Genomic DNA, 25327 nt, shown 5'->3' with positions numbered 1-25327 from the left:
TGTTACGAAGCGCTACTACAACAGCTGTGTGTACTTATTTTTTTAATATATTCTTCAGACATTGTAGTTTTCAGTCAGAAGATTAATAAAGATTCTTTATAATTTATTTCTTTGAATGAAAATATATTTACGGTATATATAATATGTACTTTCAGTCCTTTTTTATCTCTCAAAGTCCTTTTTGCCATGAGATTCGACATTGTCCCATTATAACCCACTCTGTTTTGCTTATCTTTCAAAGAAGACATTAGCCAGTAAGGTGTAAAAGGGAAAAGAGTGAGAAAGTGAGAGTGAAACCATCCCGAAAAAACAATAGTTTTTGATCTGTCTCCCTTTAAAAAACGAGTCTGATACATGCGTTTTGCACAGAATTGCTTCCTGGGAAGCACTAAATGCTGGGACTGTACCGCGCACCCAAACCATTGTTTGTTATTCAGTGGCTCTGCCAAGCACTAATCTGACAACATGTTCAATGGCCAATATTGTGTCTCCTTCCAAATATATACACTGTATGTGCCTGGAAATATATGAAGCAATCGGTCAAAAACCTAGAGAGGCTCATTGCCTGTGTATTATTCAAAGCTTTCCACTGTGGTTGTGGATGCAAACGAAACATTTGCTTGATCTTGGACTTTGGCAAAGACTATAGCAGGCTGCACAGAACACAGAATGATTCTGATGTTTGTGGTTAACATTATATCGTTTTTTTGTCTAATTTATTTGAAAAATATGTGTGGATGCTTTTGCAGGGACTAGTGCTGATCTGCCATCGTACTCTGTCTCCTTCAGTCCTCCTGTTTGCTTCTCTCTGTCAACAGATTGACAAGACAAAGCAGTGACTATGTGTAATATAATCTTCTCTGGAATCTGTCCATGAGGACAGTATAGGCTACAATTAGTCTCATATACTTGGTCTCACAGACTCTTTCTGTCTCACTGTCTCTACCAGCATCTCCTGACCTCTTACTTTCACTCTCACTTTAATCAAATTTGAGTCTCTTGCACATTTTCCTTTGAGCTGCTCTTAAAAAGCAGTGGCTCATTCTGGCATTTTCCCATAATTCCTTTCAGAGAACTGTGGAGACCCAACTGGGACACAGGGGATGTCAGGGTGCCACCCATGGGTGCTCCTCCACTGGTTGGAACCTGGGAACAAGACATGGAGGTGTTCTGAGACTGGGAGCAAGGCGAGGGGTTGTTGTTGTTGTTGAGTCCCATGCCCGTGCCCATGCCAAGGCTCATCATGTTGTTGTTGAAGTGATGAGTTTTGTAGTAGTGGTTGAGGTGCTCCGATCGTGCCAGGTTGGGCAAGTTGACCATCTCTGGATGGTGCAGCCTGAGGCTCTGTCCCCCTCCTATTCCACTGCTTCCACTCTGCGTCACTGTGGAGCCTCCTGAGATACCGCTGCCCCTACCACTGGCTCCGGCCCCAAGCTCATCCTCCACATTGATGATCTCGATGGCACGAGCAGGGCCATGGTGTTTATGCAGCTGGTGCTGCTTCCTCAGCTTGTAGAACACCACCAACATCACCGCTGCCATGAATGTGATGGCTACAAAGCAGCCAATGATGATCTTTGTGGTCTTCATCACATCATCCAGGCCTGAGAAGCCTGGCTCAGTGATGGGCACAGTGAACGTGGGTCGGGTGGAACGAGGAGAGGAGGAAGACCAGCCTGCGGATAGGGAGGAGGCTGTGGTAGAAACATCAGTCCACAGGTAGCTCGGGGGCGTGGGGACATGGATTATTGTATGATTGATTTCTGTAGGATAATCTCCATCTACTGGGGTCTCCACTGTTTCCACTGTGACTGTTGTAAAGTAGGTGTAGTTGACACTGGCATCAGCAGCAGTGACATTAAGGACAGCAGTTGCCGTGGTATTGCCAGCAGCATTGGTTACCATGCAGGTGTACTGGCCCGTGTCACGCAGGGTCACATTTGTGAAGTTAAGTGTGCCATCATGCAGGACAGATATCCGCACCTTGTAAGAGCCATGGGTCATTAGAGTGCCATTAGGGGTGATCCAGTTGACAGATGTTGTGGAGGTGCTTGTGCGACACTTGAGCTCAGCGGCCATACCCTCGGTAACATTGAGGTCTGTAGGTGGCTCCACAATGACCGGTGCATAGCAGGTGAAGTGGCTCTGGTCAAGCTCTCCAATGTACTTGCCCTTTAGGAATGGGGGAGCGTGGCAGCGGGCACAGCAGGTGGTGTTGCTCGGCACCGTCTCTTTCAACCACCAACTTAGCCAAAGGACGTCACAGTTGCAGATCCAGGGGTTATGGTTAAGGTGTACCCTCTCCAGCTGGTGAAGGGGTGTGAAGAGGTCATGAGGCAAGGAGTGCAGGGAGTTATGGGACAGGTTAAGCTCTTCCAGACTTTTTAGGTCATCGAAGGCGTTGCGCTCAATGACTGACACCTGTGAGTGCATAAGCCACAGCTTGCGGAGAGACACAAGGCCCTGGAAGGAACCGGGTCGGATGATCTCCAGTCGGTTTCCTGACAGCTCCAGCTCCTCCAAACGCACAAGGGCTGTCAGTTTGGGAATGTCCTTCAGCCCGCACATGCCCAGGTTAAGGTAGCGTAGATTGATGAGGCCAACAAAGGCTGCATCAGAGATGAAATCCAACTTCTTGAGCTCACCGAGGTCCAGGCGCCTAAGTGAGGGCACTCGGTGGAAGGCATAGCCTGGTAGAGTCTCAATGGGGTTGTTGCGCAGCCACAGCTCCCGCAACTTGCTGAGGTACTCAAAGGCGTGTGATGGCACCAATGTGAGGCGGTTGTCGAAGAGCTCCAGTGTGTTGAGGTTGGGGAGGCCATTGAATGCTCCGACTTCAATCTGACGGATCTGATTCTTTGAGAGCTGGAGAATCTCAAGGTGCCTCAAGTGCTTGAAAGTGTCTGACTTGATAACCTGAAGGGACAGAAAATCCTTAAGTTACTATACAAGTAGAATGATTTATGTAGATCACAAACATACAACTAAGTGTTTGTTACTAAGACAACTATGTGGTGACATTTGACATAGGAAGGTTTTGGAAGTAAAAAAGTGCACTATCAATTGTTTTTGTGACACACTCAGCATAACTTAACTTTCACTCTGTGGAATCAACTATATGTAAGCTTGCCTAAAAGAAAAACATGTTTTTATTTTATTTTTGAATAGCCTTATATTAGCATATAAACATTGACAGAAATGAAGCTCTTATAGTGATAGATTATTTAGTAAACTAGGTAAAGACATTGAAAACACCAGAAAACCATGTGAAGAAGAAAAAAACATTGTCAATTAAAGATTTACAGGCAAAATAGACAAAATCTATGTTAAATAAATTAACTGTGCAAATATAAATTATTAATGTCTCTGCTCATATCGGTTACAGTTGACCTTTCCACCCCACTGATTATTGCTGCTGTCTGCAGGGGAAGGTGGTCGTTTCAGACTGCCACTGCCTGCTGACAGCGACACCAGCCAGTTGAACATATGCATCTTACGGCCTGGGTTTTGACACTAAGGGTCACCCTGGACTCCATATTGGAGATCTCATGTTATGGACACAATAATATGTATCAGATGCTGGACTGAGAGTTGTACTTTCTTCCATCATAAGAGCGTGATGTATATACTTAAGGTTGATTGTGTTTTATTTTTTATTTATTTTACTGTTTGTATGGTCTTTATTTTGTATCTTTTTATTCTTGTAAAGAACATTGTGATATTGTATAAACTTAAAAAGACGTTACTTACTGAAAGAAGTCTGTACGGTAAAACCCAAATCCCTAACCGTGTCCCTTGTCTTGTCCCTTAGCTCTGGGTGAGTTTCAACATGATAATAACTTCTGAGACCTCAAGATTGTGGCACTGCTAATCTTTTGGGGCATACAGATGGTGAACAATTCTCTCACTTTATTTGTAGTTTAATGCTTTTATTAAAAAAACAAAAGCGCATGTTAAACACTAGACTTCAACTTTAAGAACTGTGTTAAACTACTGTAAACCCTGTCCTTTTATTGACCTTAATTCATTGCCTGCATGCTCCAGGCTCCAAATGCTTTTCACACTGTGACTCAGGGGACTTTCTACAGCCACAAATAATCCCTTGATAATTAGCTGATTGTCAGTGTTGACCAATAAATATGTTATTCTGCAGGGAGACATGATTATGAAAAGAAAAATGGTGCTACAGGCCCTGGACAGCACACACTAGCAATAATGCGACCAAACTGGAGCTCAGTTGGCAAAGACACCATGCAAGAAAGCAAGACTATAAAACCCCTTAAATCTCAAACTGTTTAAGATCATACAGTCTATGTTTGAGAATTGTTTGGCGAAAGCCCTCCGTAAGACACACGGATACAGGCCACTGCCTCTTCTGTATGTAGAGCAGGAGCGAAGAGGGGAGAGAGAGAGGGAGGGGTGGAGATGTTAAGAGGGGGTGGGAGCTGTCAAGGCTTTACTCTCAGGGTACTCAGTGAAGGAAAAAATAAGCCAGAGAATCTAGGATGCCTTTAGGTGTTAAAACATTTTTAGATTTTTAATCATTTCAAGAGCTGCTGCAGGATACAACAAACCAAATCGGAAATTGTAGGCTCAAAACGAAACCCAACGAATATCCTCACAATTTCTTAAATGTGTCTTTCATGTGAACAGTATCCCTCAAAAACTCACAAACCAAATCATGTGGCATAATGTCCCTTTTATGCTCTGTTAACATCACATAATGTTTAATAAGGTGTTTTTTACGAGGAATAAAGGGACATAACTAAGACTGCTCTGTCCAACGATTGTGATGAAAGATGCACTGGACAATTTTAACAACGTTTACCATACTTGTCACTTGTCATTACAGAAGAAAAAAAATGGTGGGCATTTATTTAAAAGAACAAGACATTGCAATATAAGGAGCGATCCAATTACTTCAAATGCTGCTGCAAAGAGTAAAATCGACCAACTCTGTTCATAAATGTAGAGATTTTCATTGCATTTGTGGTCTGTGGGTAAATGCTCTCTCCAGCGTTGTCTAGGGACACTAGATAAATTGGTAATGCATACAAAAGGGGAAATGGTGTCATGAAAAAAAGCCTTGCTTTCAATTCATAAAATATTCCCTCAGTTCAGCTGGGGCTTGAGTTTTTTTTTCTACCATTATCTACCAGAATTAAAGTTTTGAAGAGAAAACTAACAAGTTAATCCTAATGTCCACAACTGGCTGCAAGAGCACACATTACCTCTGTATATATGGCAACAACTAAATGCATACACAAGGGTTAAAGACACATTTATCATATGTCTCCGTGTGAACTTATTTATGCATGTGTGCTGTTTGAATCCACTATCTAGGATCTCTAACTTTATGAATAGCAATAATGATAACAGAGGAAAATATATAAAATGATCTGTCGACATTTGCATGTTTTAGTTTGTGTCATTTCTGCTGTGATGTAATTCGTAATTATACATTGGTGGAGGGATGGGTAAATACAAAAAAACCACAATTTAGATTTACAGTGATGATACTACAAATATATGTACTTTCTCTGAATTAAAAGCTGGGTTTGTTGTGATAGAAACCTCTGTATATTATGTGCCCTTGTGTAATTACATACAACTCTTTCCTTATGTATTGTCATGCCAAGTATCATGTGTACTGTGCACAACACAAATCAACAATGACAATGAGCCACTTTGTACCTGTATGGAGTTTTCCTGCAGGTTGAGGTATCGTGTGTTGACTGATATGCTTTCGGGTACCTCATCCAGGTTCTGCCTGGTGCAGATGACTCGGCTGGCCTGGTTGGAGCAGGTGCAGAGGGAGGGGCAGGCGGAGGCGGCTCGCACCAGCTCCGGCCCAGCGTGGAGGAGCCGCAGTAGCAGCTGGGCCAATAGAAAGAGGAGGGGGGAATGGCCGGGAAGGCAGGTCAGCGTGGCGATGCGCATGGCAACTGGGACATGACCCTGCTCTTTAATCCGAAGGTACAGGTGAGGTGACTCCACGCTTGTGGATCTGCGAGAAAATGTTTTATTTACCCTTTGGTCCTCCAGTGGCAAGTGGTTCTTTCTAATTCATCATCCTCTGAGATGTTATGTGTCCTCTGCCAATCCCTGTGTTTTTTCCTTGTGTTTTTTGAACATAGAAACATGCAGATACACAGAAGTTTCTCCCTTTTTTCCTGCGTTGTCTGGAGATTTGAGTGAGGATTTTTGTGAAGTGAGAAGAACCCAGGAGTTACTGTGGAAGAACAAAAGAGAGGGGGAGAGGGGGGGAGGGGGAGAGAGCAGATATTAGAGGCAGAACACAGACTGTGCTACGTTTCCACAAACAAATGCGCATGGCTATCATTTGTTCTAACAAATGAATAGAACAAATAATAGGTAGACATCTACAGTGGTTTATCATGGGAGGGATGTCAAATCATTAGGACTTCTGTGTCACTGCTCATATCAAATCCCACATAATCCCTGAGCAGACGTTTTGTCAGAAATAAAACCCTCACCCAGGGCAGGTGAGCCGATTCCTGTAATGAATGGAAATAGGGAAATAGGGAAATTATGACATCGTGTTTTTTTCTTAGCATGCAAACATTAATAAATGAGAGACATTCATTTTGAAACATTGGTGTAATTGTTATGATCAATTGAGTACTATCACACACAGTCAAGCAATGAATGGCTGCATTCAGGTTCCACTCTGGTTTCCAGGGCAGATTTGATTTTTTTGAGGTTAGGTTTAGGGTTAGGAGTAAAAATATTGGAATTATTTATTTAGAAAACTTCTAATTAACTGATTAATTATACAGACAACAAAATGGTCATTGCAGTCCTTTATTCAGACAGATGCGTAAGGACAATTATATAAAAGTATTATAAGAAGGAGCTGATAATTGTTACCTGAATTCAGTAATGGGTCTAATGACAGTTACTTAGTTTAATGATATGATATGAAATAAATAAACAATACATTTGTGAATTTCTGACTAACACATGTTAAATACTTCCACATAAATGACTTTAATGATTCATTTATTATCAAAATAGTCTTAGATAAATGTTCTCTTAAATAATTGTCTTATCACTTCAGCACTAATTAGGTTTGAAAAGATCAAATATGTGAGGAAACCCATGGATCAAATATTTCTGGGTTTAAAACGAGAATTCCCTGCTTACAAAGTCTGAAACAACATAGATATTACTGAGAGACTTGCATTCTTTCAGTGCAAACAATTGGTTTCTTGCAATGGCCAATAATGGAAGAACAGAAGAAAAAAAGAACCTTCTGTTCAGTGAAAACAAGCTAGTCAGTGACAAGAAGCAACAGGGTTTATGGGACGTGTGGTCTTGATTTTGACAAGCATTTATAACACTCCCAGTGTGAGATAGAGGCTTGCACTCATCTCAGAAATGGCTTGATCTTTTAACGCTAATTATACCAGATATGACTATTTATACAGCCACGATATTGATGTTTGAACATGCTTTCAACTTTTGGTTGAATCAAACTCATAAAAGCAAGTCCCAAACATTGAAGACAACAAGAGGCTGAATCGGTAAGCAGTTCCACTTTTTTTTTTTTTGCAGTAGCATAGACGCGGTGGTTGGACTAAAATGCTAATTTCATTCCTGCGCGAGCACAGCCTTGCATGCTCTGGGGGCTGGAGAATGGTAGCGAATGGTGCAGTCTGCATTAACACTTATAGATGGCCGACTCAAGTCAGGCTCCACCAGCCGCTCTCTCCCTCTGCAGGTTATTTAGACCTGAGTAACCTTAATAAGGGCATCCAGCAATCTAGATACGGTTATTAATGATGATGGTTGTAATGATAGGACTTTGACACGCAAACTCATTTGACACGCTTTGCATCCTCACTTGGCACAGTAAGAAAGCGGGGAAGGGGTAAAGAGAGAGACAGAGAATGAGAAGAGGAGAAGGATTATTAATCTGATAGATGACTGTATGGCTGCAGGCAGAGAAGGGAATTATCAACACTACAGTAATAGATGAATACTGAACAGCTGCAGAGAGCGGACCGGAGAAAGAGAGAGAGAGAGAGAGAGAGAGAGAGAGAGAGAGAGAGAGAGAGAGAGAGAGAGAGAGATATTGAGACAGATGGAGGGTAGGTTGAGTGAAAGGGATGATGAGGGATCAAGAGCCAGAGAGAGGTATAAATAGTGGGAAGAGCAGAAAAGAGATCAGTAGTAAAAGAAAGATAAAAAAAGGTAAAATACGGAGGGGAGAAGAAGAGACACATTAATATTAATAATCTCTTGCTCAGTGAGAGAGTAAGAGAGGAAGAGGGGAGGAAGGCTCAATAGAGAGATGAATATAAAACAGACAGAGATGGAGGGAGGGGAATGACAACACATATAAAACAGAAAGCGACAGAGAGATGGAGGTAAGAGACAATACAGCAGGAGGAATATGAAACAGGTGGAGATATAGACAGAGAGGGAGGGGGGGAGAGCTGGGGCGGGGTGGGTGGGGGCAAGATTGATCAATAATGCGTACGCAGTAGTTCAATGACATTAAAACACACACAAGGACACTGTGATGAATCATATCGGCAGCAGCATCTTGGATCAGACCGAACAGGACAGCATAGTGGGACAGAACACTGCCCCATGCAGCAGGCAACGGACCAACTGCCCCCCCCCACACAGTCAACAATGCAACTGTCATCAGGACCAGCAGCTTGCAACATGCTCCTCATCTGGATCCCGACACAGATGGCGGCACCGACGGATTAAGAGTCAGTCAAGTGTTATTTTTGGATCGACTCTCACCTTTTAATGTTTTTTAATTTCTACCCACCTTTCTTTTCTTTTTGTATCTACCAGCGAGAACTAAGTGCTAGAGCTATTTGAGGTAGACAGCATCTGAGCAGAGTGGAAAGGTGAAAGAAGAAAAAAGAAAAAGTGAGCAGGTGGAAGCAGAGGCTGAGGGTAGGATGGTGCTCAGATGCTGAGGGGAGGTGACGAGCGAGGGTCCACAGAGGAGACGGAGACTAGTTGGATGTGACAGCTGGTTAGAGGCGGGTTGATTGTGTTCGGCCTCACTGCTGTCACTTTCCACATGTACACAAGTCTCACCTGTAACTGTTCCTCCTTCTCCTCCTTCTCAACTTCCTCTCTCTGTTTCCCTTGATATATCTCCTTCTATGAATGGAGGAACACTCATCTCTCCAAACACTTTGTGCACCCCCGACTCTCCTCCCCTCCCAGCTGCCTTACACCTTTTTCCTCCTTACTAACACTTGTTTCCTGGACCTCCATTGACCCCCCCTCCCCCTCCCCTACACAACACACTGTAGGGTTGAATCGAGGGGGTAAATGCAGCAATGACCTCGCAGTTTGATGAAAGTTTATGTCCATGATGCATATTAACCTTTAGCCCCCCCCCCCCCTTCGTTCTCTTTTCAACTACACACACACACACACACACACACACACACACACACACACACACACACACACACACACACACACACACACACACACACACACACACACACACACACACACACACACACACACACACACACACACACACACACACACACACACACACACACACACACACACACACACACACACACACAAGCTTCCTTTCCCCCTTTTGCTCTCTCTCTCTCTGCATTCAAATCTTAGCCAACTGAGTTACCATGGTTACCTATTCACCACAGTGTCCCACTCTGTCCAGCTGTATACCAATTCCACATCCACCCCTCTCCACCGCTTCCTCCCCCGTCATTAGCACCCTATACACACTCGTATACGGACCAAACATGAGTGTGAATGACATCAACTATCCCAAAAACCTTGAGGCTTGATTACAGCAGGCTTTTACTGTTTTTAGCGCTGACGATGATGATGCCGTGACCCGCACTTTAATTTGTCCTGTGTGTCGCCACAAATGACAAGTACCCACAAATCACCAGTGCAAAGGTCAAGGTCATCTCTCCTCAGTGATGATTAAGGGCCAAAATAAAAGGTAAGTACACTGAGATTGTGGCTAGTAAAAAAATCAATTTCAGTAATTTAAAAGAATAAATATAATTAAAGAGCTAAACAAATGTGTTTGTAAGAGTCGGCTCCTTAAACGCCTTGAACTAAGCAACAAGTTCTCCAAAAATATATAATTACACAAACACAGACTTTACTATTGGCAGGACAAAGGATATAGATGGAAATTATTCTTTAAAAATAAATAACGCTACAGTAAGTACTCGGTTAGGTTTATGCACAAGAACCATTTGGTAAGGTTAAGGTAATGTTAGGGAAACATTGGGGGCTTGGGTTGAAATGACTTTATTTCTCTTGAGTGTTTGAGCTCCACTGTGCACAATGATGTATGAGCAGAGTTAGATTCAAAAAGCCTGTTTTCATATTAATCTTGCTCAGCTTAAATCTCAGTTTAGGAATTTGACATATTGACATTATAGTGTGGAGAGACATTTTAGTTAAATATCAATAAGTAAGCTACTGATGTGGAAATACACTGAGAATGAACTTTTTAAGTAAAGAAGGTGACAACTTCCTGCTGGGGTTACACTTTAATATAACTGATCATATTTGCATATTTGTGTGAAATTAAATAAGTCGTTGTTTTATTTTTGTGTGTGGAAAAACTTAATGAAAGTGTTTTTTCTAATGTATTTCTTAATACATGTTAGAACAGAGTTTAACTTTGAATGTAGCTTATTTTGTCACAAAAATGGCTGTTATACAAACTATTAACTAAACCATGTTTCCTATGTTTCCAATAAAGAGGTAAAAAATAAATGGTTGTATTATATTCCATCATAGACCTCATAAGTATGCATTTACTTTTAAACAGTTAACTATCACGGCCTTGATTTCTTTTGAGCTCAGATTGTTTTCAAATGGTCTCCACTGCATTACCACAGAGTCATATATATATATATATATATAATCATGTTATAATAGTTTAAATAATATTTTAATATTTAATTATACATATTCATGGTTTTCTCCCCTTTAATTGTAGACCAAGAATGTTCCCAGTGTTCCTGTAAAATGTTCCCGAGTAGCTTCGAAGTTGAATAAAACATTTTCCCACACTGTTGGACAGCATTACATATACAGTATATTCTCTGTTCTATAAGATATTAAATTCAAGACCAATTTTTTAAAGCTGTATGATTCCATCAAATAAAAAATTCTAGACGCCCCATGAATACTTTTACACATACAGTACTTCACCGTAATTCAGTCTGACATATTTGATATCTTTAGGGTCTTGACTAGAATTTAAAATCAACTTGCGTGCGTCTGTGCGATGCTTGGTTGCCCTGTATGCTTAACTTGCCAAAGGCTCTTCAGGGTTGAAGAAGGTAAAAGACCCCATCTTTATGTTTTTGATCCTAGCTGCTATGATGTATCCTGGGAGTTTTATTTCATAAAGATTTATGTCAGCCTTTAAAGGTAGGGTAATTAAGTTTGGATAATGTTATCCTCCAGTACATCTCTATCTGCGACCACAGAACCATAATGTCAGAGTGGGGAAAAGAAGCAGAGTTACTGCGCAGCAGATGGTTGGATGTAAACTTCTCAAACACATACAAAGAATGAGAGAAAGGCGAGAGAGAAAGATGTGCTGACAGTCGAACAAGCGTCAAGTCGAACAGACAAGACTACGCTCTTTCTCTCCGGTGTCCTGTCTGCACATCAGCATGGAGGCACATCAATAATGACACAGCACACGGCAAGATGGCAGCTCATGTAGCCAACGTAGAGAAATGCTCATCATGTCGATGTGTGCGTTGGGAATAGAGCCATGACCTTTCCTGATCGCGGTGACATCTCAGAAATCAGGGTTGTGGCTGTGAGGCTTTAAGACAGGGGAATATCTGCTCTCTCACACCCCAATTTCTGAGACATGTAAGTCATTTAAAAATAATAACCAAAGACAGATTCTATACCCCCGGCAGAGAGAAAGTTTACTGTATCACAGCTGCTGATACTTCTGTTATATGTGGTGGTCTAATGGATAGTGAGGTGGGCAGAAGATCGGAAGGTTGTGAGTTCAAATCCCGCCAGGAACACTACCACTAGTGTGCCCTTTAGTAAGGCGCTTAGCCCTCAGTTACTCCAGGGAGAATGTCCCTGTAATCGCTAATTGTAAGTCGCTTTGGATAAAAGCGTCAGCTAAATGAAATGTAAATGTAAAAATGTGCCAAACATGGTGATTTCTGGCAGCTGATATTCAGTCAATTTACTGAATCAATGAAATCAAATCACTTTTGAAAATCAGCGCACTGATCCATGATGGACCATATCAATATTGATCAACAACAAAAGCTTAAGCTCTTAATCTTGGCTCAATTAAATGATCAAACTCCACAGAAAGCTGTTAGATATGTGTTATTATCTTGTGTTGCAGTGAGTTTTAGTACTGTAGCTGCTGTTCCAGAGATTTTACCACTATAAAAAAAGGAACTCTGAGGGAAATTGGCTCTTTTGGTCTAAACAGCATTGAAGTGGGTGTCATGAAGAGGGCAAGGGTAAGAACACAGATCCACCTCCTGTTCATTCCAACCCTCTCACACTTTAGTATGAATGCCAATAGCAAAGAGAGGGTGTCTCTAAAAAAACTGACACAGGCTTGGCACCTCGAGGCATCGCTAGGGGGCGAAGTCTCGGGGGGAAAGTGAATTCCTTGTTTCGAACAGAGGATCATCCCCCTCTTTGGGAAGACTCTTTTGAACTCTATTCGTAGGACTGCAACACATTTGGGGGGTTATATTATTGGTCATCCCACTGTATCCAATGTGTTCAGTTTGAAACACTATGTAAGTGATAAAAGGTATAACAACTTGAAATAGTCATTGATTTCAAATGCATTCAGCAATGTTAAAATACACGTCTTTAATTATCCCAGTCATGTGTATAAGCACTGAAAATACTGGATCTCAGTCATCTGGTATTGCATAGTGCGAAAAGTTCCCCTTCTCTCACAAGTAAGTGCAAGTCAACTAAAGCTCTGGTTGTGTCTGCATGAACTCTTGGAAGAATATATCTCCCTCTTTAGCCAATACATGCACATTAAAGGGGCTCGGAGTATGGAAGTTAGGGTTAAGTGAACAACAACAACAACAACAAGAGGGTTTGGGAGAAATAAATAAGGTGATATGTTGGCAAGACTAGATTGACTGAAATGTTAAATTACATTTGATGGTGAATAAAAAGGATAAAATATGAACAGTTTTCTTTAAATTAAGCTATACTAAAATAGTAACACTTTTCTTTGACAAAGATGAAAATAAAAAGGTCAGAATTTCAGTCAACTAAAAACTAAGGCTTAATATTATAAATATGATGATGAAATAACAAGAACATTTGACACAAGACAAAAAAAAAGCAGTCAATATTCACACTATTTATACAGGAATATTAAACTAGGTTTAGCTATGATATACGATAAGTTACTGGTCATACCAGACCAAGTGAGGCTGTATCGTTATTCCCTCGAGGGAATTTAATTCACCAATGGAGCATTGAATTCAACTTTTTATTTCTACAATTTGTCATTTCTTTTGTGAAAAGTCGCATAGTGTCACTTTGAAACTCCATAGAGCTAAGGTGAACCTCGGAGTCGAATTAAAATTCACGGTGGGTTCATCATTACGTCATGTGATCCAATGTTAATAAAGCCAATAAAATATTGATGATTGCCGCTTTCAGTTTCAACATCTGTCAAATGCCACTGAAAGACAATCAAAACTCAGTCACTTTTCGTAGTGCTAAAAGTTGACTTTCCCTATGTGGTAAATGTTAAAGTGTTGGCATGCAATATCCAACAGTTTACCAGGAGACGTGGACGTTTTCAGATTTCTCATAATTCAAAAGTCATTTGACCAGCAGACAAACGTCCTCTAAATACCACATCAGCTCAATCATCATTTATTAAAGTGATTCAGATTTCCAAAGAGGCCGGCCCCAGCAGTGAACTGCATTTGAACACAAGGCGTCAAACCAAATCAGTCTCATCTCACTGCTTCTTATTAGAAGGGAATATGATGGACCACAATACAATCAAGTACGATGCTGCAGTGAGGTCTTTCACTTTCCCAGACGTTCATTTCTCCAGGCCTTTCAGGGTCGAAGAGGAGCTGCTCTATCACAAGTGTGATCTCCCCTATCGCACAGCTCTTATGGAACAGACACATTTCGGATATGATAAATCAGTGCTAATACCCTCAGTGTCTGCTAGTTAAAATAACTTCAAATGTTTTATTTGGCAGGGGTTCCTCACTTAGCCTGCAATATCTGGTTTAGCCCAACCTGAGCAAAAGAGCAGCTCATGCAGAATAATATAGTAGACTAACCCAAACTAAATATGAAGCTGTGCCACCTAAGCAAACATGTTTTAATAATTCAAATAATAGCATTTTATTTGTTTCAGCATCATTTTACAGTCATCCAGCCATAGATACAGTTTCCCCTTAATCAGCCCATGATAATCCCATCCAGACCTTCTCCAATCTGCCACAAACCAGCATTAATGTTTATCCCATTCTGCTCATAGCCTCATTTTTCCTTCACACTCAGCCCTGTCCTGGTCCCATGGTAGTCTATCACACTTAAAGCTTACACTCTTCACAGGCACTTATAAACATTTAAAGCATTTGACTAACCGCCAGACAAAATTGACTTTGGGATGAAAGACATGGGGGCTTTTAAAAAAGGAAAAGGGAAACTCTTCATCGAGAAACAGAAGCCCTAATTTAATGGAAAACCTAAAAGAAAGCATTTTTATTCTGCAGAGGTAGCCGAGTCACGCAGAGGGTTTTCTCTTTTTAATGATCTTTTGGGGGGTTGGGGGGGGACTACGGGGTTTATGATAGAAGGTGCATGTGAATAGTTTTCAAATGGGCGTTGGAGGGGAGTCCACTGTGTCGTATTGTGGAGGATGGGAGAGAGGAAGGCCCTCACTTCCTTCCTTCTACCTGTGCCTCCTCCACACTGTTTACCCTCCCACCCTATGGCACTGAAAGAACACTTGATGGGCACTGGCCTTGCTGGTGAATGAATCTCTGACGTCACTTGCCCACACACACACACACACGCACGCACACACACACACACACACACACACACACACACACACACACACACACACACACACACACACACACACACACACACCACACACACACACCACACACACCCACACACACACACAACACACACACACACACACACACACACACACACACACACCACACACACACACACACACGCACACACACACACACACACACACACACACACACACACACTCTAAGCAGTGTGACTAATAGCATATTAACGTCCTTTGTGTTGCCTCAGTTATACCTGATTCATGTCTGGCTCCCAGGGGAAGGATCCCCCCAGGTTATTGAAATATTCAGACGTTAGATGTTAGTACAGGTGAATCAATGATGCCAGTCAATAACTCCCCCCTCGACAGGGATTTAAGGACAGGGGTGTGTAATACCAGCATGCTAACAAATGCAGGTGAAAACATCACTATTGTACTTGATATTGATTTTTTTCTTCTAGTGTACACAGTGATTTCCCAGCAAGTATACGTTTATGTACCCATTGCGTCTGATAGCCGATATCATTTAGTGGCTGGTATGTTGCAATGAGACAAACAAGGGAGTTGGGTTGGGGGGTTTAGGGTCAAACAAGGTTCCTCAGTATTGTTAAGGTAATAAACCTGCAGTTTAAGGACCTGAATCACTTTGAAGCAGAGATAAGTATCTGCAAATATGTCACACGGACAAACATGGCATTTCCTTTCTGCATGCTGATATATGTTTTACTGTTTTATTATAAGGCCTGAGTCCTTTAAGAAGTATATGGAACAGATTAAGTTCACAATTAAATAATTGTTCACTTTGCTAAATAATAAAACTGTACTTCAATTTAACCCCAGCTGCAGTTAGTTAAAAATTAGGGAAATAAATACAAAAACAAAGTGTTTTCTTTTATAATATACTGCAGGATCAGGATCCTAACTGTTCAAGAACAGGAACCGTTATATTTTGGGGAATATATTTTTCAGATTTTGGACAAAATAAATCAAAGCTACTGAATATTACTGAATACAAATACTACTGTATGATTTCCATATATAACTTTGCAAGTTATTTTTCCTGAAACTGGATTCAGTAATGGCCCTGTAAATATAAATCTATAATGTAGTACTTTAAATGCAATGTTGATGTCTTATAACGCCTTGTTACCAGTTGAGCTAATCTCTTATGTTGTGCTCCTCAGAACAGAAGGTCAATTGAGCTTATGATATTGTGATAAACAATTAGTTAGACAGAAACTCCTCCTCATTTCCACCCTGTTTACTTATTAAGCCTCTTAATGTCATCTCATAACAGGACATCCAGCCTTAGATGCCTTTACACTACCACGCTTTTTTGGCTTCAACAAACTGTTCAGTCTTATTATTGGAACATTATTACAATACGCGCTTATTTTTAGAAAACAGCACAACAGCCTGATGAGGTTTCTTAAACTGGAGCATTCAGTGTTCCACATTTTAATCACCACTCATCCTTGTCAAATAGGATATACTGCAGCCCCCTCTGCACTGTTTCTGTCTCCTACCTCGTCCTCCCACTCAAAGTGTCCAAAGATGCACCGTTGCTCTCATTAGGATGCAGGATGCGGAGACAAGCCATGATCTATTCAGAATTGCTCCTACAGGAGCGGGGACCTCCTCCCTTTTAGAGGGGGCCAAGAGCTGCAGATTAAAAGTCACTGTGTTCATCACCCTGCTAAAGCACTCTCATTAACAGACATTACATTACCTACCCCACATGTTCAAAACCCTAACTGGGGGCTTCATACTGCTTGTCATTATGCTGGGATAAAAGTATTTTTAATGTTAACATCTTCCCATTCACTACGCCTGCTCTCAACTTCAAATGAAATCCACTTATTACTGTCCGTTCAGTGGGCATTGCCTGGTTGTGACGCCGATTTTGTGAACAATTAATCCGTATTTAATGTTGTTAAGTGTGTTGATACACTCAATTCCTGTGAGCTGAGGGGGAAGCCAGCAGCTAATCAAAATGTCTCTCAGCCATTTACAAAGCAATGTAAACTGCACAATTTTTGGGTTGCTCTAAAACCTTTTACCAGTGTTTCTGAGCTGAGCGTTTGTTGCTCCCAGCTGTTTTGGAGAGGAGGACTTGGTTCAGCATTTTTTCGTTTCATGCTGCCCTCGCTTTCCTTTTTTCGTGCTAGGGAGAAAGACAGAGAGAGTGTATATGTGTGCGTGTGAATGTGAGTGTGCGTGTGCGTGTGCGTGTGTGTGTGTGTGTGTGTGTGTGTGTGTGTGTGTGTGTGTGTGTGTGTGTGTGTGTGTGTGTGTGTGTGTGTGTGTGCGTGTGTGTGCGTGTGTGTGTGTGTGCGTGTGTGTGTGTTTCTGTGGGGGAGGTCAAACTGTAACGTGTCAACTCTGACTCCATGTGATTGTTTGTGTGTGCATCTGGTGACATTTCTGTGATGGGGTCAGACTGAGCTGCAGTCAGTGTGTGTCTCATTATAAAAGTTGGTGTTTAAGTCTACATACCTTGTTTTAAAATGTTTTCCCTTAGAACCAGTAGATGCATATTTTATATGTATATATGTCAGGTTTACTTACTTACTAAAAATTAAATGGATTACTTTCAGAAAGTTTCAGTACATGAGGGGAATCTGTGTATATATCATACTGAAATCAATGTAAACTATTGAACAGAGAATGTTTTGCAGCCACACAAAGATCATGGGGCTTTGGGTCATTACAGCCATGGCAACTACTCCTACAGGAGCCTTAAAATACAAATATTTAACTAAAACAAATGATTTGTGCAATGCTCATTTTAAATATTCAGCACTATTTTAGACTTCAGTTCAAATGTTTTCAGACTATCTTGAGAAGAATTTAAAGAAACTCTGCTTCAACAACTCTTCAGAGTTACAGGTGGCATTTTTAAAGTTAACAAGTCAATTCTCTCTAACTTTCATCAGGAACAAACTGCTCTACCTGGGCAAAGTGCATACACACTTTGTTTTTGGTCAGAATGAGTAAAGACATTGCAATCATAAGTTTACAACTCAAGGTCAAGGTCATCAATTTAGGATAGCACAAATGGAGCTATGGCCCTCCCTCACACTACTCATTTTAGAGAAATTAGTAGTTTCAACGTACTGAAAAAAGTAATGGAAACCCTTGTGTATAAATAACACAGTTACACATCTGTAAATCATAAGTGTTTAAAAGAGAGGCATTTCAAAGAAGAATGATAATATCAATGACATTGTAATGATGTAGTAACATATTGATGTGACAGTCATATTGCCGTACATGACGGCATATTGCATTGAATGGACCAGATAACATTAAAGATATGCAGAAGCAAAAGTAGAGCAACATCAGCAGTACTCTGCAGCGAACAGTAACTGATCTTACACTGTAACAGAGCTTAGCTTTTAATTAGGATTTCAGAATTGAAAAAGGGGGAATAAACATTTAGAGTGTAGTAGGGCTGTGTGATTATGGCAAAAATCATAATCTCGATTATTTTGGTCAATAATTGATATCACGATTATTAAAAACGATTATCCATTTACTTTGAAAACATCCATATATTGAAAAAAAAATGTGAACAGTATGTTTTTAACAGTTGATTACCCTGAACTTTAAGTATAATTCAACTGAAAAACCAATAAAAAAAAATAAATAAATAACATATATATTTTTTTTTTAATAAAAATAATAATCGTTTTATTTCGATTATATTGTTTTCGTAATCGTTGCAAGCCAAAATCGTAATCGAGATTAAAATACGATTAATTGCACAGCCCTAGAGTGTAGTGAAACATGTGGAATAGAGGGGGATACGCTTAAATGATGTTTCCAACTGTCTGTGCATATCCAGCTCCATGACTGTACGCAGCACTTGATGCTTTTATGTTTAAATGGCTGTCTTTTCACAAACAAACAAATGGCGTGTGCATGCATGCGTGATAAGCAACACTCTCTTGGCCCAATCCATTCCTGCCTCGCCCCAGCCTTCTCTATGAGTGACACACTGACTAATACACAGACAGATAAACACTCACACTGACAAACACGATAAGGCTTTGACCACGGAACACTGACATGGACTGACTGATGGACGTCTCCATGGAGACCAGTCACCAAGACTGACACAATGTCTCTCGCATTCCGAGCGCCGTACCAACTAAATCAGAGAGGTGAGGGAGAGAAAAGAAAAAGAGAAGGAGAGCAAAGGAGAGATACAGAGTGGAAACACACTGTGCGGCAGCAGAGTGATTACAAAGCAGCGCTGAAATATTCCAGAAGATCTGGTCTAAAGGGCCACGTGATCGTCTCCCCTGCCCCTCGATCTGCTTCTCTCACACCTCAGTCGCACCCCATCACTCACACCTCTCCATCACTTTTTTCTTCTTGACACTCCTCTCCTTTTCTTTCTCCTCTGCATCTGTTCCTCTCTTTTCCCCCTTTTCGTTCCTATACCTTGTTTATTTCCACATCTCACCTCCTCTGCTGATTTCTCCTCTCTGCGGGTTCTTCTCTCCTCCCCTCTCTCTTTTTCTCTCTCTCTCTCCCTCTCTCCCACGCTGTGCGAAATGGAAGCTCTCACAGAGACCTGAGGTTGCCATAGTAACCTGCCATAGTAACCACTCACCATCTTGCGTGTCTCCGTCACGTCGGCGGGGGTTCGTGGCATCCTTGGCCCTGCTCCGAAGCTCCCAAAACTAATGTAACGGGAAAGTTCCTGGATCTAATCTGTGCGTGCCTCACCGAACCTACAAATGACAACTTCTCTGAGGGATTCAATGACTGATTCCTGACAGAACAATTGTTAACCGCAGGTCAGTTTGATGTATTATTAGACATAGGTCACCACAGTCACACAGCTGAGAGGGAAAGTGTCTCTGAAGGCTCAAAATAAGTTTTTATAATTTCTAACTTTCTCAATTAAAAAAAGAATAGATCAGATCATGACTCACTTGGGGTACAGGCAAATAGTACACCATACTGAACCAGTTAAAAGCCTTTATTTCAATAGTTTACACAGGGAAATTTGAGCCTGGTCGCCTCACCGCTGCACCGCCCAATTCAAAGCTGCCACAAGAGAAAAGTGCAAGAGGGGCAAAATATATAAATAAACTAGTACAACTGAGTCAACACTCTACATATACCGCGGAGAGTCCAGGGAATGGGAAAACAAACAGTGGAGGCATGTGCAGGTTCACATGATGGCACTGAGAGTAATCGTTCTAACCATACAGCTAAATCTGTGATGTAGCTATGGCGCCTAGCTTCACTAACTTCCTCCACTGTGTCTCCGGGGACTGCTTGCATGTATCGTCACCCTCCTCTGAAACCACCGACTTACCATGACATCACCACTGCTGCCCCTAAAAAATATGACTAACTCGAACCAGAAAAAAAAAGGACATTTGATTACGTATCATCTTGTGCGACAGTGCGCCCACACGACTCTCCAGGCGTCTCATCGTGATCTCTCAGAGCGCCGTGGCAACCAAACCTGTCTGTGTCAGGCTTGAATCACAAGTGGAAAAATCAACAAGGAAATAAAAAAAAAAAACTGTTAAGCATCACACTTTGGTCATTAAGGTTGTAATTTCATGTTTACTGCTATATGTTTCTTGCTATGTACATCATCAATATTTATACTGTCATCATCATCAGCATCAGTATGCTACTACTGTTGTGCCTCCAGCCAGCGCAGTCAGTCAGTGAGGCAGACAGAGGAGCCAGACTCTGCAATGCTGTATTGAGCTCATATGCTATCACTGACCCGAAACAAACTCCCTCAAGACTCTGTGCCTAGATGCAGCCAAGCCAACAGTGGCAGCAAAGCATGGTCACTGAGGCTTGACCGCTTTCATTACCCAATCACATTTACTAATACTTAATCTAACCAGGGGAAGATAATATCGCTACTCTTTGCCAAACTCAATATCAGACACGCAGGGCTGACCGCTCTCTCTGGTCAGCTCATTTCAAACGGCATAAAGCACCCCGACTGTTTCAGTCTCTCTCGTTACTGATGACTCGCGAGCAGGCAGCTTTCTTTCGACCTTCTTCACAAACGCATGATCAGATATTTTTCGCCAAACTCCGCCAGACAGCTCTCCCACGGCGCATTCAGGAGCTCATGAGGAGGGAGTGGAAAGGACTCGCCTCAGTCAATCTTTCCGGCATCCCGCTCCACTGTAGGTCATGATGAGAATAAATTCCTCAAGGGAAATCTCACCATTTCTAATTATGTCAATTCAATGGATTATTGCATTCATTTTGTGTCATTAACCATTGCCATTCCTCAAACTATTATTTAATAATTAATGCCCGGACAGTCATCATGATCCCCAAAGGGCCAACACCCAGGCCTGGGCGGGAGACTCAATCAAACCAATCACTGCTAATTATATCCACCGCGCCGTCATAGGCAGCTTAGCATTTCTGCTGTGGATGGGTCAGTGCTCATGCATCGCCAGCCCCCCCGGTAACTGAGATTCAAATTGTGCCATATCATGCGCAAAAACAGAAACTCAGATCTGTGTCCCCGCGGGTCAGGCATGGCGTGAGCACGTGGCGACCGGCAGGGACAGGGATAGGATCCCAGTGTCTCAAAAGGGAGCTTGTCATGCTGCATTATTAAAAGGGACTGCTGGAGGGTTTTCCCACAATTTTGAGCCTCTCATTGTTGATCAGTGACTCTCTCTTCACCCTTCAACCTGTGTACATCAGCAAGTCTTGCCGCCATCAATCATTGACACCCTTGCCCTGTGAAGAGATCAGCGACCAGCTTGCCCTGATTAGAGCAGTTTTAGTGTCATCTATAATCTCCGTTTCTCTCCGGCTCTTCCATTAACAGAAATGAGTGTTTGTGCATGAACTCAAGCATGCACAAATGCACACTCATCTTACAGACACCACATTTAGGGCAACTGTTACTCTCTTTGCATTCTAATGTAGCAGCAGAGACGTCCCTCAGAATTAATGCAGTCTTTTGTCCTTTAAAGTACAGTAAGGGGACAAGGAAAGGCAAGCACTTTAACCAGATCGCAAGCATCCTGGCTTCATTTGATTCACAAATCAGTGACATTGAGAAATATTTTAGGGGGTAATCGTATGCTGGACTCCTGTCGTGCCCTTTCCCACCCCGTGTGTTTGTTTTGAGAGGATTTGTTGTTACTTTTCCACATCTCCTCTGGATATAATCTGCAATGGCTTCATGATTCCAACTGCGCTGGAGCGGTGGGGGGCTGAGCATTATCTCAAAGTCACACCTTCCCTCTAGGCCAGGTGTGCAGGTGTAATTTACCATGTCCCTGTTAACCTGCTTGCTTGTTTTCATCAAGCTCATCGGCCATGCATAAGTGGTGTGCCTCGGAAATTAAAGAGCAGCCTGGCCTGATTCCTCAAATGACTTGAATCGCTCAGCCGGTGCTTAATTTGCAACACAGTAAGGAGTCAGCACCCAGTTTTGTGGGATACATGTGACTATGTGTTCAAAGTAATGGTTGACAGTTAAAATGTGTTAACTGTGATCAGAAGCTTTCCTTGCTTATTATCCTCAGATTCGTGAAAAATATCAGATATCCTTCATTTATTTATTCTGCAGACAGGTTGCAAAGTAATTGATGGGACATGCTTAATTGGGAAAAGGAGGCTGGATGATTTTAACTTTCTTACAGGGAAAAAGTTGGATTTAAGTAAAGGACTTTCCTCTGGCCGACCACAAAGAAGAGCTTGAAGCCATCAGTGAAACAGCCTAAACAGGGAGCCTGTTACAGGGGCAGACTTGAAGGGGGAATAACCTGAATAAAACATTCCAGCACCCATTGACTAATCTGTGTTGACTTTCCATTTGAATCATTGAACCATTTTTATTTAAATGTTTTTAAGGTCAAGAGGTGTCATGCCTTTGGTCCTTCAAGACTTCAAAGGAGATTTGACCTGAGTTGAGCATGTTTTCCTCATGAGTTTACTCATTTAGTACAGCTTGTGCCAAAATGTCTTTGCAACCAAATTCCCATGAAAGAAAAGAAAAAACACAACAAACAAGTGCGCAATTCTCTGGATTTCCTTTGAATGACCAGATTCTCAGGAAATGTCTCTCTTTAAGGAAACAGCCCGACTTTACATTTCAACTTGGGTAACTCCTTGGTTGGGGAGTGGGAGGATGACAGCCACAAAGTTCAAGACGAACAAATTTCACTGACATTTTTGCCTCGCTTTTGCAGCAGTGAGATGTCTTGATATTTGGAAGAGCTGCCCTGAGCTCGAGGACCTTGCTTTTAAATGTGATATCATGTGACAAGCCTCTCATGAAGCCAGGGCCTTGCAGTGACTGGTGCTGTTGCATTCAGTATATGATCAGCTGGTAGAGACACCTCACTTCCTCACTATTTAGCATAAAACCAAGAATATAAAGGATAACATACAAATCTTTACAGGAAACATAAAAGCTTACCATCCTCTTAAAGTTGTACTTCTGTAGCCCTTTTTTGGATCTATTGGAAAGAATATTCTCAGACGCAAGGGCTCATAAACGGTATGTGTCATGGTCATTGAGCTACGATGGTGGGGAAGTTTACAGGTAAGCGTTAAATGTAATATCGGTGTGTGAATAAAAATCACAGAACATAAAATGCAAGCAGCCAAATAGCAGTGATTAATTGGCCTGTGGGGATCAGGAAATATGTATAATGACACAGGCCATCTGACAGCTATAGGCCTATGTGTTAAACAAAAATGTCTTACATCACTCCTCCAAAATGTCCTATATATAAATGATCCTTGATATTCTCCCTTCCTCTCATGCAAATCTACCGAAACTTGAAGTGTTGGAGGGGTCTCTCAGTGCTTTGCCCCCCCAATCCCTCCTTGTTAGACCCCATACACACAGCAGCTCAACATTACCCCCTACATTTTTCTTGTCTAATCCTGCCCCAGTGCCCCATTTCACCTTCCAACACCCCATTAATAACTTATTCTCTCTCTCATAAACTCAGGAGATCATCCAGCTGGTCCACAGCACACACACTGCCAGCAATCTCCCCCCGCCAGTCCCAGCCGCTCGGATTGCTCTGAAACACTGCACATTAGCATTCAAATCCTCTCATAACCGTATCATTGTGTTGCAGATAGAGGCAGTAGATCTTCATTCATCAGTCCTAATCTATCTGCTCCTTGTTCTCAGCCGAAAGGGGCCCCAGGCTCTGACTCAGAGCTTAACCCACCGCGAATAAGCCGCAAGGTGCCTGCGCATTTTCTTCCAAATCTGGGGTCATCAGCAGGGGCCAGCGGGGGGAAATGAACCCCAACACACAAATTAACACTGCAATGGGGTCCGATTAGACCGGTTTAATTGAGTATATTTAAGTGAAAGCGGCACGTTAACCGGATCAAGTAGCCCTGTCAACAGCTTGTGCTACAGTTGATGCTCCTCTTATCGCCAAGGTTAGATTAACTTGTATTGCCAAACAAATATGAGATAAACAAAAAGAATAACAAACAGTCGATAAAAGAAAAGTTTTAACTGTGCATATGGGCAAAATCGGATAATCCAAATCAATTTATTTCCCCAATTTTTGGGGGTCTGTCTCGTCATACATGTAATTCGTGGATATGAGCCATGCAGTCAGTGAAGAGGCCTGTTCCAGAATACACACGAGGATAGTTCACACATCATATGAGGTCATGAATGCGTATTTCCATTACAACGCATTTAGTAGTTTGTTGCGCGTGGAGCAAAATGCACAAACTGTCCGCATGCGCGCGCACAAACACAAGCCAGACAAACAACAAAATCAGAGCTCGTGAATTTGCATCTTCACTGTCTGTCTGTATGTCATCGAAAGCAACAGTGAGTGAGGAGGGACTCACCTTTATTTTAGGATGCAGCAATCAAGTCCTGAAACACATCTCGCTCAGCACGCGCCGGCCGGGTACTCCGAGAGCTCTCACCTTCCCTCAAATAACAGCTATTCCACTGCAGAGCCGCCGCCGACGCTGTCTTCTTCTCTGCTCTCCCTCCCTCTCCCTCTTCTCCCTCCTCTGTCTCCCTCACTGTTTCACCTATCTCTCTCTTTCTCTCTCTCAGATTGATTCACCCCTTCCAAGTGCTGCGCTGCCACCGCTGGTAATGAGAATTGTCTCAGAAATCTTCAGGTGGATGGAACCACTGGCCGACGGCAAGGGGACGTCACACTGCTGCTGCTGCTGCTGCTGCTGCTGCTGCATCAATGGAACTTT

General features: G+C 42.0%; 1 protein-coding gene across 1 annotated transcript; it reads right to left on the bottom strand.

Annotated features, from left to right (window-relative positions):
• Positions 1 to 133: 133 nt before the first annotated feature.
• On the bottom strand, positions 134 to 25143 carry lrrc4ba (leucine rich repeat containing 4Ba). The gene is made up of 3 exons (XM_034142400.1): positions 24959 to 25143; positions 5695 to 6232; positions 134 to 2916 (listed from the first exon to the last, which is right to left on the bottom strand). The coding sequence occupies exons 2-3, from the start codon at positions 5938 to 5940 to the stop codon at positions 985 to 987; spliced, it is 2178 nt and encodes a 725-aa protein (XP_033998291.1). The 5' UTR covers positions 5941 to 6232; positions 24959 to 25143; the 3' UTR covers positions 134 to 984.
• Positions 25144 to 25327: the final 184 nt, after the last annotated feature.

Source organism: Trematomus bernacchii, unplaced genomic scaffold, assembly GCF_902827165.1.
Source record: "Trematomus bernacchii unplaced genomic scaffold, fTreBer1.1, whole genome shotgun sequence".
In the NCBI taxonomy this organism is placed as follows: Eukaryota; Metazoa; Chordata; class Actinopteri; order Perciformes; family Nototheniidae; genus Trematomus; species Trematomus bernacchii.
Note: the sequence above shows the minus strand (reverse complement) of the source record. Positions and strands in the feature narration are given on the sequence as shown.

Coding starts and splice junctions, on each gene's coding strand:
- lrrc4ba (XM_034142400.1), bottom strand. CDS start 5,940: ATGCGCATCGCCACGCTGACCTGCCTTCCCGGCCATTCCCCCCTCCTC. Junction 2,917..5,694: donor TGCAGGAAAACTCCATACAG/GTACAAAGTGGC, acceptor CTGTCCCTTCAG/GTTATCAAGTCAGACACTTT.